The sequence below is a fragment of the Amphiprion ocellaris genome, chromosome 2, assembly GCF_022539595.1.
Source record: "Amphiprion ocellaris isolate individual 3 ecotype Okinawa chromosome 2, ASM2253959v1, whole genome shotgun sequence".
Lineage (NCBI taxonomy): Eukaryota > Metazoa > Chordata > Actinopteri > Pomacentridae > Amphiprion > Amphiprion ocellaris.
In genome coordinates this window covers 5,971,527-5,985,663 of record NC_072767.1, presented here as the reverse complement: position 1 = coordinate 5,985,663, position 14,137 = coordinate 5,971,527, and the positions used below count along the sequence as shown (strand labels likewise).

The 14,137-nt window shown below is 41.6% G+C and overlaps 1 protein-coding gene across 4 annotated transcripts in view; it reads left to right on the top strand.

Moving 5' to 3' along the window:
* The window catches only part of patj (PATJ crumbs cell polarity complex component), a 157,946-nt gene that overhangs the window by 60,380 nt on the left and 83,429 nt on the right, over positions 1 to 14,137 (top strand). For all 4 annotated transcript variants that reach the window (XM_055004234.1, XM_055004224.1, XM_055004233.1 and 1 more), the window contains exons 20-22: positions 62 to 136; positions 11,916 to 12,221; positions 12,386 to 12,470. In XM_055004234.1, the coding sequence (XP_054860209.1) occupies positions 62 to 136; positions 11,916 to 12,221; positions 12,386 to 12,470 (466 nt within the window). The remainder of the gene's footprint in view (positions 1 to 61; positions 137 to 11,915; positions 12,222 to 12,385; positions 12,471 to 14,137) is intronic.

Here is a 14,137-nt window from a genome sequence, read left to right as displayed (position 1 = left end):
TGGTCCAGAAGCTCCTGAATTTACATCTCGATGTGTTGACTTCACTCTGACCCGTTTGTAGGTGGAGTCACCTGAGAGGAAGGAGGAGGACAGCATCCAGGTGTCTCCTATGAACATCCAGCTACGTGTCCCAAAGGTAACAGACACTTTTAAACTGATGCTTTTTCATTTTGTATGAAGCTGGAAAAATGTTGGCGACGTGAATGAAACTGACTCCAGAACAGCCAGAACTGACCAGAGACCGGGTTTATCTTGATTTAGGTCTTTGTGAGATCGAGAGCTTTGTTGGGTTTAGCTAACAAAGGGCCAACATGACAGAGACTTTTGTAGCAGTTAATGGTTTCTGTGTCTTGTTTTTGTCATTTTCTGTCTTGTTTTTGCGATTTTGTGTCTTGTTTTTGTCATTTTATGTGTCGTTTTTGTCTTTTTGTCTCGTTTTTGTCATATTTTTGTCATTTTCTGTCTTGTTTTTGTCATTTTCTGTCTTTTTTTTCATTTTGTGTCTAGTTTTTGTCATTTTGTGTCTTGTTTTTGTCATTTTGTGTCTAGTTTTTGTCATTTTGTGTCTAGTTTTTGTCATTTTGTGTCTCATCATTTTATGTCTCATTTTTGTCGTTTCCATCATCCAACAGTGTTCCTAAAGAATGTGTAGAGCAAAGCTATGTCCTCTTTTCTATTTTCCATATTTTCATCACATTGTCAGCCTTGATTGAACGTCTCACTCTACCTCATATTATCAGGATCAGACTAATTCTTTTGACTGTTTTCCATCAGTCAGTTTGTCCTCTTGGTCAGCAGTAACAGCAGCTAAATATCTAGCTTCTACTGCTGAGAAAAAGCTAACATTAGCATGGATTAGCAACCCTGTTACTGTGATCAGAGTAGGGTTAGCAAACAACACAGAAAACATGGAATATAAATGGTACCATTGATGTGGAAGCTGAGCCAATCAAGCCTTAAAACAGGAGCTCTTATTCAGCGGAGGTTCTTTAATGAAACATGTTTCTGGTTCACCTTCATGTTGGAGAAACACAAATAAAAGCGTGAATGAGAGCGTCAGGGTTTAACAGGTGTTCCTAATAAAGTGACCACTGAGTCCACTCTGTCTCTCCTGTTGAAGTTAATCAAGCTGCTTCAGACTAATTGGACCATTAAGATCTTCTCCTCCTCCACATCATTCCTTCCTCCCTCCATCTCCGTTCATCTTCCAAATTGAAATCTGGACTCGTCGCTCGTTTCGCTGCCGTTTGCTTTATCGGTCCGACACCGGCTGAGCAGCGCTGCCAAGAGATCCGACCGTAGAGAAAAATGAATAAATGAATGTAAATAAATATAAATAAATACGTGCAGCCTGACGGGGATGAAGAGGGATAGGAGCAGAGTTCAGAGAGGATTCATCAGAGAGGATTTAAAAAGTGATAAATGATGGAAAGCAGCCGCTGCAACACGACAACTCTTTATTTAAACAGAATAAAAGAGTCAAAATGTAGAGTTAGACTCTGGTTAAACTCCAACATGATCCGTCTGGAGCTAGTCTTCCATAAATTAATGATCTTTGCTGTTTTATACAAACAGATCTGAGAAAAACCAGATGCTGATGGAGGTTCTGAAGTTTTCTGATGCTTCTTATTTCACTTTTATCACTAAAATGCCAGAAAACAGAACTGGACGACACAGATGGAAATATTATCGCAGGAAACAGCTTCATTTCAGTCCAAAGTTGCCCAATATTAGTTAAAGTCGTTCTATTTTAGCTGAAGTTGCTCTAAATGAGTTAAAGTTGACCTACACTGCCGTTCAAAAGTTTGGGGTCACCCAGAAAATTCCATGTCTTCCATGAAAACTCTCATTTTCATTCATGTGCTAACATAACTACACAAGGGTTTTCTAATCATCAATGAGCCTTTCAACAACATTAGCTAACACAATGTAGAAGCTAGATATTTAGCTGCTGTTACTGCTGACCAAGAGGACAAACTGACTGATGGAAAACAGTCAAAAGAATTAGTCTGATCCTGATAATATGAGGTAGAGTGAGACGTTCAATCAAGGCTGACAATGGGATGAAAAGATGGAAAATAGAAGAGAGGACATAGCTTTGTTCTACCCATTCTTTAGGAAAACTGTTGGAGGATGGAAACGACAAAAATGAGACAGAAAACGTCAAAAACAAGACACAAAATGACAAAAATGAGATGAAAACAACAAAAATGAGATAGAAAATGACAAATACGAGACAGAAAATGACAAAAATAAGACAGAATATGCCAAAAACAAGACAAAAAAAGACAAAAACGAGACAAAACAATGACAAAAATGAGACATAAAATGACAAAAATGACACCAAACAACAAAATGAGACACAACACGACAAAAACAAGAAACAAAATGAAAAAAACGAGACACAAAATGACAAAAACGAGACACAAAATGACAAAAATGAGACACAAAATGACAAAAATGAGACACAAAACGACAAAAACGAGACACAAAACGACAAAAACGAGACACAAAACAACGAAAATGAGACATAAAATGACAAAAATGAGACATAAAATGACAAAAACGTCATCACTAGATTCTGCTAAAACGTTGTGGGAAACGTTCCATGAATAATAATTATTACTTAAAATATTATGTTGATTAAAAAAATGTTCCCACAATTACAGAGATGAGTAAAAAAAATAAAGCCAAAAAAGGAGATTTAAATTTTATTTGAACTGTTTTATTGGAGTCTTCAGTCCCCCCATTTTAGGGGAACTCCAGACTTATTTAGTATTTAAAACATTTTAAACTATATTTATTTATTTTATTTTTTTATATTTAATTTTCTCCTAGTTTTATAGATTTGGTCTCAGGACAAGAACATTTACACAACTACTGCATGTTTTAGGGTTTAATACGTGGATTATTGGATGGAAAATGTCCTCCAGGTCTGGAATGATCCATTTCCTGAAAGAACTGACAAATGTGCATCTAAGAACCTTAAAAAAAGATTCTCTGTGGACACCATTAATCCAGAGAACTTTAGCTGAAATGGTTTTTTAAGTCAAAGTGTCATGAACAGGTTGGCAAACGAGTACGTGAACGAAGCTGTTGGCCGTTTATTAATCAGTTTCAGACAGATGTTAAAGATCTCAGAGTCCAGACGCTCAGAGTAACACAAAATCAGTCCCTGCGAGGAGGAACGTAGAACCTAAAACCTTAAATGAACATCTGGATCCAAACTAAACGTCCAGAACCTCTGATCTGATGCTGGAGACACGACGAGGTTTAGAACTTTGATGTTTCAGCTGCAAATGTAGAAATTTACAGCATTTCTGGGTTCCTTCCATTAGAACACATTTAATATGTTGGGATTTTAACTGTGATGGAAATTTCTCAGTTTTCTGACGTTTTATCCAAACGATTCATCCAGAATAAAACAAATGAAACCGTGTTTAGCTGCAGCTCTGATTTCAGGCTTCTTCCTGTCACCAAAATTTAAAGCAGATTTTTGTAGTTTTTACTGCAGCAGCTTGATTTTCTTTAGACTAAAACATGTAATTTACCTAAAATCCTGTGTTTAATTTTATAGACGGCATTATTTTCCTGACAAATGTTCGTCTTCCTGCAGCTCAGACTAACCGTCCTGCTGCTGTCGAGCTCTAACTGTAAATCTAAGATGGTTTCCTGGGTTAATATTTTGTGATTTCTGAAGCCATGATAGAAATTTCTCAGTTTTCTGACGTTTCATCGACCAAATGATTCATCCAAAATAAAACAGTGTTCAGCTGCAGCTCTGATTTCAGAATGTAAAGCTGATTTTTATTGTTTTTACTGCAGCAGGTTGATTTTAATTCAACTAGAACATGTAATTTACCTTAATTCCTTTGCTTTACGTTATAGAAGGCATTAATTTCCTGACAAACGTCCGTCTTGCTGCAGCTCAGACTAACCGTCCTGCTGCTGTCGAGCTCTAACCGTCCGTGAAGCTCACACATCGGCCGCCTGACCGCCGGCTTCTCTCCGGGTCGCGGCGCTTCCTGTCCCCTCCTTCCTCCTCTCTATCACCTCCATCTCCTCCATCTCTCTCTCCCTCCTTCCTCCTCTCTCCTCTATCACCTCCATCTCCTCCATCTCTCCCTCCCGTTCACCTTCCTTCACCCTCTCCCCCTCTCTCCTCTGTCTCCCGGCTGCTGACTCAGCTGGACGGCTGAATGGGATAAAGTGCTCCATCAGCTCAACCAGCAGCATCTCTTAAGTAGTCGGAGGGAGGGGGGGTACTGTGAGGACACCATGGTCCTCAGCAGCAGTACACGCAGTACTGCAGTACAGGAAAATACTGCAGTACACTTACTACTGCAGTACTAATGAGCCCCACAGTACAGGAAAGTGCAAGTGCAACAAAAACATCAGTTTGTGTCTCCCGATGTAAAAGATAATCGTCTTTATGCTCAAAATCCACCAACATTTACTGGATGTCTGCAGAGAAAATAACATTCAGAGTAAATATTGATGCGGACTCATTGGTAGGAAACAGAACCTGGAGTTCATAGAGGTCCAGATGTTGATGTTCATAGAGGTCCAGATGTTGATGTTCATAGAGGTCTAGATGTTGGTGTTCACACAGACAAAATAGTTTCAAACAGATCCAAATGACTAATATGATTTATATTTCCTCCTACTATTGGCAGCAGCACAAAAGCATCAGGTTCTACTGATGTTAGAGCCTCAACAGTTGGAGAAATGTCGAACAAAGACTTTATTTTAGTAGAAATATGGATCCATCCATAGATATACACTTACAGGAACTTGATGGAGACACTAGACCATTGGACGGATTGAACGTTCAGCCCTTTTTTCCATTTTCAAGGACTAATAATTGTTGATTATTGTCATTTTGGACAGTTCTGAGTCATTCTAGGCAAGTTTCAAGTAACTTTGGACAGTCTTTATTTGATTTTGGACACAAGTTTTTTATCATTTTGGACAAATTTTGAGTCATTTTAGACAATTTTTTGAGTAATCTTGGACAAGTTAGAGGTCATTTTGGAGTAATGTTGGATGACTTTCAAGTCAATTTTGATTAGTTTTGAGTCATTTAAATAATTTTGGATGGAACTCAAGTCAACATATCTAAAAACTGGACCCTTGTCTGGTCAAACTTTAACCCATCAGATTCTACTGATGTTAGAGCCTCAACAGTTGGAGAAATGTGGACCAAAGACTGTATTTTAGTAGAAATATGGATCCATCCATAGATATACACTTACAGGAACTTTGTGGAGACACTAGACCAGAGATTGGAGATTTCTTGCTATTTTCACAGTTCAAAACTTCAAATTTCTCCTTTTATCTATTCAATCATTCTGACCTGATGAAACTATTCCGTCTGTTCTCTCCACATTTCATGGCTGTTTGAGTTTAATTTCTGGAGATATTGAACCTTTAAATAACTTCTCAGGTTTTTAAAAAAAAAAAGAATTTACACTTCTGAAAACATGAAATTGTCAAAATTCAGCCCAAACATTTTCTAGAACTTAGTTTTGGGTCCTAAATAACAAATAAATAAACTGAACAGAATCTGAGATGTTGAAAGGAACCAGACTGACATGAAAAAGTTCTAAAATAATCAATACATTCAGTACGATGAGTTTATCACGGTTCCACTTCAGAACCTTAAGTGTTCAGACAAGACAAAGATCTTAGATCAGGATCAGGATCTTTGCTGGACGCCCTCCATCTCTCGTAGAACCAGAACCCACTGTGGTCCTCTGGGTTCTGTTGTGTTCTCCTGTGTTCTGTTCTGTTCTGTTCTGCCGTTCCTCATGTCCTCTGCGCCGCGGTCTGTTTTATCTCCTGTTTTATATGCAGCTAATTTGGCTGAAGAGGTTCTTTCACAGCCCACAGGTCTCTGATGGGTTCCCATAAAGAACGTCGGTGCTGTCACTTCAGTGGCGGATCGTTTCGTCAGCTGACCGGAGAACCCGTTAACGTCCACACCTCGTTAGCTCCCGGAGGTCGAACCGATCTGCTGCTGTTTGTGTAGAGCTGCAGTTAGAACACAACAGAACACAGTAGAACACAACAGAACACAGCAGAATCCAGTGTTCTTTGTTCATTCTTTGTCATTTTATTCATGTTTTCTGACATTTTTCAGACATTTTATTCTTTGTTTTCACAGATTTTATTGATATTGTTTGACTTTCTTAACCGGTTTTTGCAAATCACCTTTAAGTAGATTCCTCACCTGTAGGTAGATTCCTCACCTGCAGGTAGATTCCTCACCTGCAGGTAGATTCCTCACCTGCAGGTAGATTCCTCACCTGTAGGTAGATTCCTCACCTGCAGGTAGATTCCTCACCTACAGGTAGATTCCTCACCTGTACATAGATTCCTCACCTGTAGGTAGATTCCTCACCTACAGGTAGATTCCTCACCTACAGGTAGATTCCTCACCTGTAGGTAGATTCCTCATCTGTAGGTAGATTCCTCACCTACAGGTAGATTTCTCACCTGTACATAGATTCCTCACCTGTAGATAGATTCCTCACCTGTAGGTAGGTTCCTCACCTGTAGGTAGATTACTTACCTGTAGGTAGATTCCTCACCTACAGGTAGATTCCTCACCTACAGGTAGATTCCTCACCTGTAGGTAGATTCCTCACCTGTACGTAGATTCCTCACCTGTAGGTAGATTCCTCACCTGCAGGTAGATTCCTCACCTACAGGTAGATTCCTCACCTGTAGGTAGATTCCTCACCTGTAGGAGATTCCTCACCTGCAGGTAGATTCCTCACCTGTAGGTAGATTCCTCACCTACAGGTAGATTCCTCACCTGTAGGAGATTCCTCACCTACAGGTAGATTCCTCAACTACAGGTAGATTCCTCACCTGCAGGTAGATTCCTCACCTGCAGGTAGATTCCTCACCTGTACGTAGATTCCTCACCTGCAGGTAGATTCCTCACCTGCAGGTAGATTCCTCACCTGCAGGTAGATTCCTCACCTGCAGGTAGATTCCTCACCTGTAGGAGATTCCTCACCTACAGGTAGGTTCCTCACCTGTAGGTAGATTACTTACCTGTAGGTAGATTCCTCACCTACAGGTAGATTCCTCACCTACAGGTAGATTCCTCACCTACAGGTAGATTCCTCACCTGTAGGTAGATTCCTCACCTGTACGTAGATTCCTCACCTGTAGGTAGATTCCTCACCTGCAGGTAGATTCCTCACCTACAGGTAGATTCCTCACCTGTAGGTAGATTCCTCACCTGTAGGAGATTCCTCACCTGCAGGTAGATTCCTCACCTGTAGGTAGATTCCTCACCTACAGGTAGATTCCTCACCTGTAGGAGATTCCTCACCTACAGGTAGATTCCTCAACTACAGGTAGATTCCTCACCTGCAGGTAGATTCCTCACCTGCAGGTAGATTCCTCACCTACAGGTAGATTCCTCACCTGTACGTAGATTCCTCACCTGCAGGTAGATTCCTCACCTGCAGGTAGATTCCTCACCTGCAGGTAGATTCCTCACCTGTAGGTAGATTCCTCACCTGCAGGTAGATTCCTCACCTACAGGTAGATTCCTCACCTGTACATAGATTCCTCACCTGTAGGTAGATTCCTCACCTACAGGTAGATTCCTCACCTACAGGTAGATTCCTCACCTGTAGGTAGATTCCTCATCTGTAGGTAGATTCCTCACCTACAGGTAGATTTCTCACCTGTACATAGATTCCTCACCTGTAGATAGATTCCTCACCTGTAGGTAGGTTCCTCACCTGTAGGTAGATTACTTACCTGTAGGTAGATTCCTCACCTACAGGTAGATTCCTCACCTACAGGTAGATTCCTCACCTACAGGTAGATTCCTCACCTGTAGGTAGATTCCTCACCTGTACGTAGATTCCTCACCTGTAGGTAGATTCCTCACCTGCAGGTAGATTCCTCACCTACAGGTAGATTCCTCACCTGTAGGTAGATTCCTCACCTGTAGGAGATTCCTCACCTGCAGGTAGATTCCTCACCTGTAGGTAGATTCCTCACCTACAGGTAGATTCCTCACCTGTAGGAGATTCCTCACCTACAGGTAGATTCCTCAACTACAGGTAGATTCCTCACCTGCAGGTAGATTCCTCACCTGCAGGTAGATTCCTCACCTGTACGTAGATTCCTCACCTGCAGGTAGATTCCTCACCTGCAGGTAGATTCCTCACCTGCAGGTAGATTCCTCACCTGCAGGTAGATTCCTCACCTGTAGGAGATTCCTCACCTACAGGTAGGTTCCTCACCTGTAGGTAGATTACTTACCTGTAGGTAGATTCCTCACCTACAGGTAGATTCCTCACCTACAGGTAGATTCCTCACCTACAGGTAGATTCCTCACCTGTAGGTAGATTCCTAACCTGTAAGTAGATTCCTCACCTGTAGGTAGATTCCTCACCTGCAGGTAGATTCCTCACCTACAGGTAGATTCCTCACCTGTAGGTAGATTCCTCACCTGTAGGAGATTCCTCACCTGCAGGTAGATTCCTCACCTGTAGGTAGATTCCTCACCTACAGGTAGATTCCTCACCTGTAGGAGATTCCTCACCTACAGGTAGATTCCTCAACTACAGGTAGATTCCTCACCTGCAGGTAGATTCCTCACCTGCAGGTAGATTCCTCACCTACAGGTAGATTCCTCACCTGTACGTAGATTCCTCACCTGCAGGTAGATTCCTCACCTGCAGGTAGATTCCTCACCTGCAGGTAGATTCCTCACCTGCAGGTAGATTCCTCACCTGCAGGTAGATTCCTCACCTACAGGTAGATTCCTCACCTGTAGGAGATTCCTCACCTACAGGTAGATTCCTCAACTACAGGTAGATTCCTCACCTGCAGGTAGATTCCTCACCTGTAGGTAGATTCCTCACCTACAGGTAGATTCCTCACCTACAGGTAGATTCCTCACCTGCAGGTAGATTCCTCACCTGCAGGTAGATTCCTCAACTACAGGTAGATTCCTCACCTGTAGGTAGATTCCTCACCTACAGGTAGATTCCTCACCTACAGGTAGATTCCTCACCTGTAGGTAGATTCCTCACCTACAGGTAGATTCCTCACCTACAGGTAGATTCCTCACCTGTAGGAGATTCCTCACCTACAGGTAGATTCCTCAACTACAGGTAGATTCCTCACCTGCAGGTAGATTCCTCACCTGTAGGTAGATTCCTCACCTACAGGTAGATTCCTCACCTGCAGGTAGATTCCTCACCTGCAGGTAGATTCCTCACCTGTCAGTAAACCTGTCTCCCATCGTTTTGCTGCAGTTCCTGCTGCAGCGCTGCGTTCTCTGAAAGCTTCTCTCCATGACGTCGACTCGTCATCTCCGCTGTCCTCATCTTCTAATGGCCGAGATATTAAATGACAGCGTCTTTAAATCTTATGAATATGAGGCCATGCAGTCACGGCCAATACACATCAGTCTGCAGAACATCCTGTTAGCGTTATGAGCTCTGCGCCGCCGCCGCCGTCTGCTCCTCACCTCCATTATACGGCCGTGATGGGCCGGCTTCCCAGGCCCAAATTAAAAGAAGAGGACCAGAGTCCTTGACGATGAGGCTTCGTCGATGGAAATTAGCCTAAGTGTTGTCATTAATATTTCCCGGCGCGGGCTAATGTCTGCGTCGTAACGTTAAGAACAGGATATCCCCCCAGTATCTGCTGAGGGAGGCTCTTTGGGGAGTTGGAGGAAACCTTTATGTGTCCAGAGATGAAGGCTAATGTTCAAAGTACGTCAAGTTTTAGATTTAGTGAGAGCTGCAGTTTTCAGTTTAGTTTCTGCTCTGAGGGGAAGAGCTGCCGGCTGGAGGCTGCTGTCAGACAGAAATGAGAAGAAAAGAAGCTCTGATGGAGCCGTTTGCTGCAGGAACATGGATTTCTTCATGTTCTCACACCTTCCCCTGGTTCTGTTTGTCAGGTTCAAGTTTAAAGTATTTGCAGGAAGAAGAAAGAGGAGGAAGACACATTGAATTTCCCTCAAGATTAATAAGTTTGAGTCATTCTGAGTGATTTTGGACAAGCTTTAAGTCATTTTTGATACATTTGGAGTCATTTTGGACAGTTTGAAGTTATTGGGGACCATTTATGAGTAGTTTTGGGCAACGTGTGAGTCACTTTGGACATTCATTTCAAAATAATTTCATTCAAATTTAGTTTCCATTCAGACATGTTTTGATTCTTTTGAAAGTTTTAGTGATATTTTGGGACAAGTTTGAAATTATTTTATACACAGATAAAAATGGGTCCAAGATCGGATCCAAATCCTAAAGTCACCCAAATATTCAATTATGGGCCTTAAAATGGAATTTAAAAGGTTAAAATGAGTCAATTTAACATATTTTAGACTGTTTTGGATGATTTCTGAGCCATTTTTGACAATTTCCATGTAATTCTGAAGAAATTTTAAGTGATTTTGCGCAGATTTTAAATGATTTTGGACGAATTTGGAGTAAAATTGGACATTTTGGATCCATCCATCCATCATCCTTCCATCCATCCATCCATCCATCATCCATCCATCCATCCATCCATCCATCCATCCATCCATCCATCCATCCATCCGTCCATCCATCATCCTTCCATCCGTCCGTCCATCCATCCATCCATCCATCCATCCATCCATCCATCCATCCATCCATCCATCCACCCATCATCCCATCCATCCATCCATCCATCCATCATCCATCCATCCATCCATCCATCCGTCCATCCATCATCCTTCCATCCATCCGTCCATCCATCCATCCACCCATCATCCATCCATCCATCCATCCATCCATCCGTCTAGATGCTGGATATAAACTAATAAACTGGTTTCATGTATTTGGGCTGCATATTAAACATCACGTTGATGTTTTTCACCTTAAAATGAACAATTTATAAGTTCATAATGTGTTTTCCACTATTTTACATCCTGCTTTAGTATTTATTTAGTCTTTTTTGTCTTTATTTGAGGCACAGACTGAACAAAAGGGTCATTCCATGAAAAATCAGTCTTTAAACAAACCTCCTCAGAACATCTGGTTCTTCATCTCCAGTAACTTTATCAATGATCAGAGTTCTACCTTCATACTGGGAATATTTCCAGAGTTCCAGGTCCTTGAAGTCCATAGAGGTGGGTCCAGATTTATCACTTTTTAATGGACTTTTTCCATCATTTCTGAGCCTCAGGACTTCACCAGTCCAGCAGATAGACACATGACCTTTAAGGAGAAAAAACACATCTGAGTTCTGAGAAAAACTGACTCGAGATGAGTTTAAATCCATCCAGGAGTCTCAGTCTGAACACTGATTGAAATGTGACCAATTTTTGTTTTTTTTGTCATTTTTGGACCAATAATTTTGGTAGAATTTGGTGTAATTTTGGTCATCTTTTGTCATTTCAAGCTTTTTTTTAACCATTTCTGACAAATATTGAGAAATTTGAGATGATTTTTGTGTAGTTCTGGATAACTTTAATGACATTTTGAGACATTTCTGATGAATGAAAAACACATTTGAGTTTGGATAAAAACTGCAACCAGATCAGTTTTACATCCAACCAGGTGTCACTAATTAAAGACACAAAAATTTACAAATTTTTAGTCATTTTGGACCAATTTGAACAATTTAGGACAACTTTCAAGTAATTTTGAACAATTCTTTGAGTCATTCTGAACATTTTCTGAAGCTTTTTAAATAATTTTCTTACTTACAGTAACTTTATTAATGATCAGAGTTGAGTGTCTGGACGTCACATTAGAGCTTCAAGGATGGAACATTTGATCTGATTTTAACTGAGATCCGTCGTGAAGGAAGAACGAACCTTTACTAACAGCGGGAACTTTGGTTTTATGATTTTAAACTTTAATAATCTGGAGTTTATCTTCTTTCTCTTGGTGTCTCAGGGTTTCGGTGACGGCTCCATCCTCCCTGAAGACCTCCGTCAGGACGAGGAGGAGCCGGAGCTGATCCTGGACGGAGGTCTTCCTCGATACGCCTCCTCCTCCAGGACCTCCTGCCTGCTGCAGAGAGGAGAAGATAGCAGGGAGATGGCCGTAGATGAGGAGGAGGAGGAGGAGGAGGAGGAGGAGGAGGAGGAGGAAGAGGAGCACAGAGTCGAGGAGAAGACCAGCTCCCTCCCCAGGAAACCTCCTCCATCCTGGGAGGAGTGGAAGCTGTCCTCCCTGAGCCGGACCGGAAGACCAGAGGAGGTGAGGAGCAATAAATAATGTTTTTATTCAGGATCAGATCTGTGTTTCTGATCCTGAATAACTTTTTATTTACTGAATGTTGGGTTTTCATTCAGGATCACATCTGTGTTTCTGTGGTTTAATTTAACATCTTTGTCGAGTCTTTTTTGTGTTTCTGCTTCCAGACGTGGAGACGAGAGAATCAGGACGATGAAGATCTGCAGAGGTCCAACCATGAGAGCATCGTGTCCGTAGGAAACCTGATCCTGGGTCAGTTTAAAGACCAGCTTTAAAATCAGACAAACCAGCACATGATATTAACTGAACTAAACTGATCAGTCTGTTGTGGCCACAGATAAACGCTTCCATCATTTAAACCAGGAGAGTCAAACTCAGCCTAGTCCAGGTTCCACATCCAGTCCAGTCTGATCTCCAGTAAAACCAGTAAAACCACAGCATAATAACCTATAAATAACCACAACTCCTAATGGTTCCTTTGTTTTAGTGCAAAAAAGAGACAAAAAGGAAACACAAAATGGCAAAAACGAGAAACAAAATGACAAAAACATGAGACAAATGACAAGTCAGACAAAAAAAGACAAAAAACAACAAAAATGAGAAAATATTACAAAAATGAGACAAAATGAAAAACAAGACACAAAATGACAAAAAAATTAGGCACGAAACAAAACCAAAAAGGGACAAAAACATTACAAAGTGACAAAAAATGAACACAAATGACACAAACGAGACAAAAAACCAGCAAAAACAAGAAACAAAATGACAAAAAATGAGACAGACATGAAACAAAACAAAAACAGACAAAAAATTAGACCAAAAAATTACTAAGTGGGAAAAAAAGAGACAAATGACAAAAGCGAGCCAAAAAATTACAAAAATTATACAATTATATATTACTAAAGTCAGACAAAAAATGTCAAAACAACAAAAACATTAAAAAAAAAAAATAAATAAATTAAAAAAAAAAAAAAAAAAAAAAAAAAAAAAAATATATATATATATATATATATATATATATATATATATATATATATATAACACTGATTATATATATATCCATCCATCCATCCATCTTCTACCGCTGATCCGGGTCGGGTCGCGGGGGCAGCAGCTTTAGGAGGGAAGCCCAGACCTCCCTCTCCCCGGCCACATCATCTAGCTCCTCCCGGGGGACCCCAAGGCGTTCCCAGGCCAGCTGGGAGACATAGTCTCTCCAGCGTGTCCTGGGTCTTCCCCGGGGCCTCTTCCCAGTGGGACGTGCCCTAAACACCTCACCAGGGAGGCGTCCAGGAGGCATCCTAATTAGATGCCCGAGCCACCTCATCTGGCTCCTCTCTACGCGGAGGAGCAGCGGCTCTACTCTGAGATCCTCCCGGATGGCCGAGCTTCTCACCCTATCTCTAAGGGAGAGCCCAGCCACCCTGCGGAGGAAACTCATTTCAGCCGCTTGTACCCGCGATCTTGTTCTTTCGGTCACTACCCAAAGCTCGTGACCATAGGTGAGGGTAGGAACGTAGATCGACCGGTAAATTGAGAGCTTCGCCTTTCGGCTCAGCTCCCTCTTTACCACGACGGACCTGTACAGCGCCCGCATTACTGCGGAGGCCGTAGCAATCCGCCGGTCGATCTCTCGTTCCATCCTTCCCTCACTCGTGAACAAGACCCCGAGGTACTTAAACTCCTCCACTTGGGGCAGGACCTCATCCCTGACCCGGAGAGTGCACTCCACCCTTTTCCGGCTGAGGACCATGGACTCGGATTTGGAGGTGCTGATCCTCATCCCAACCGCTTCACACTTAAATTATTTAAAAAAAATAATTTAATTTAATTAATTGCAGCGGGAATAACGCGTTAAAATTAAAAACGCAATTACTTGCACCCTCCTCAGTTCCCTCATTTCTGGCACACCAGTAACT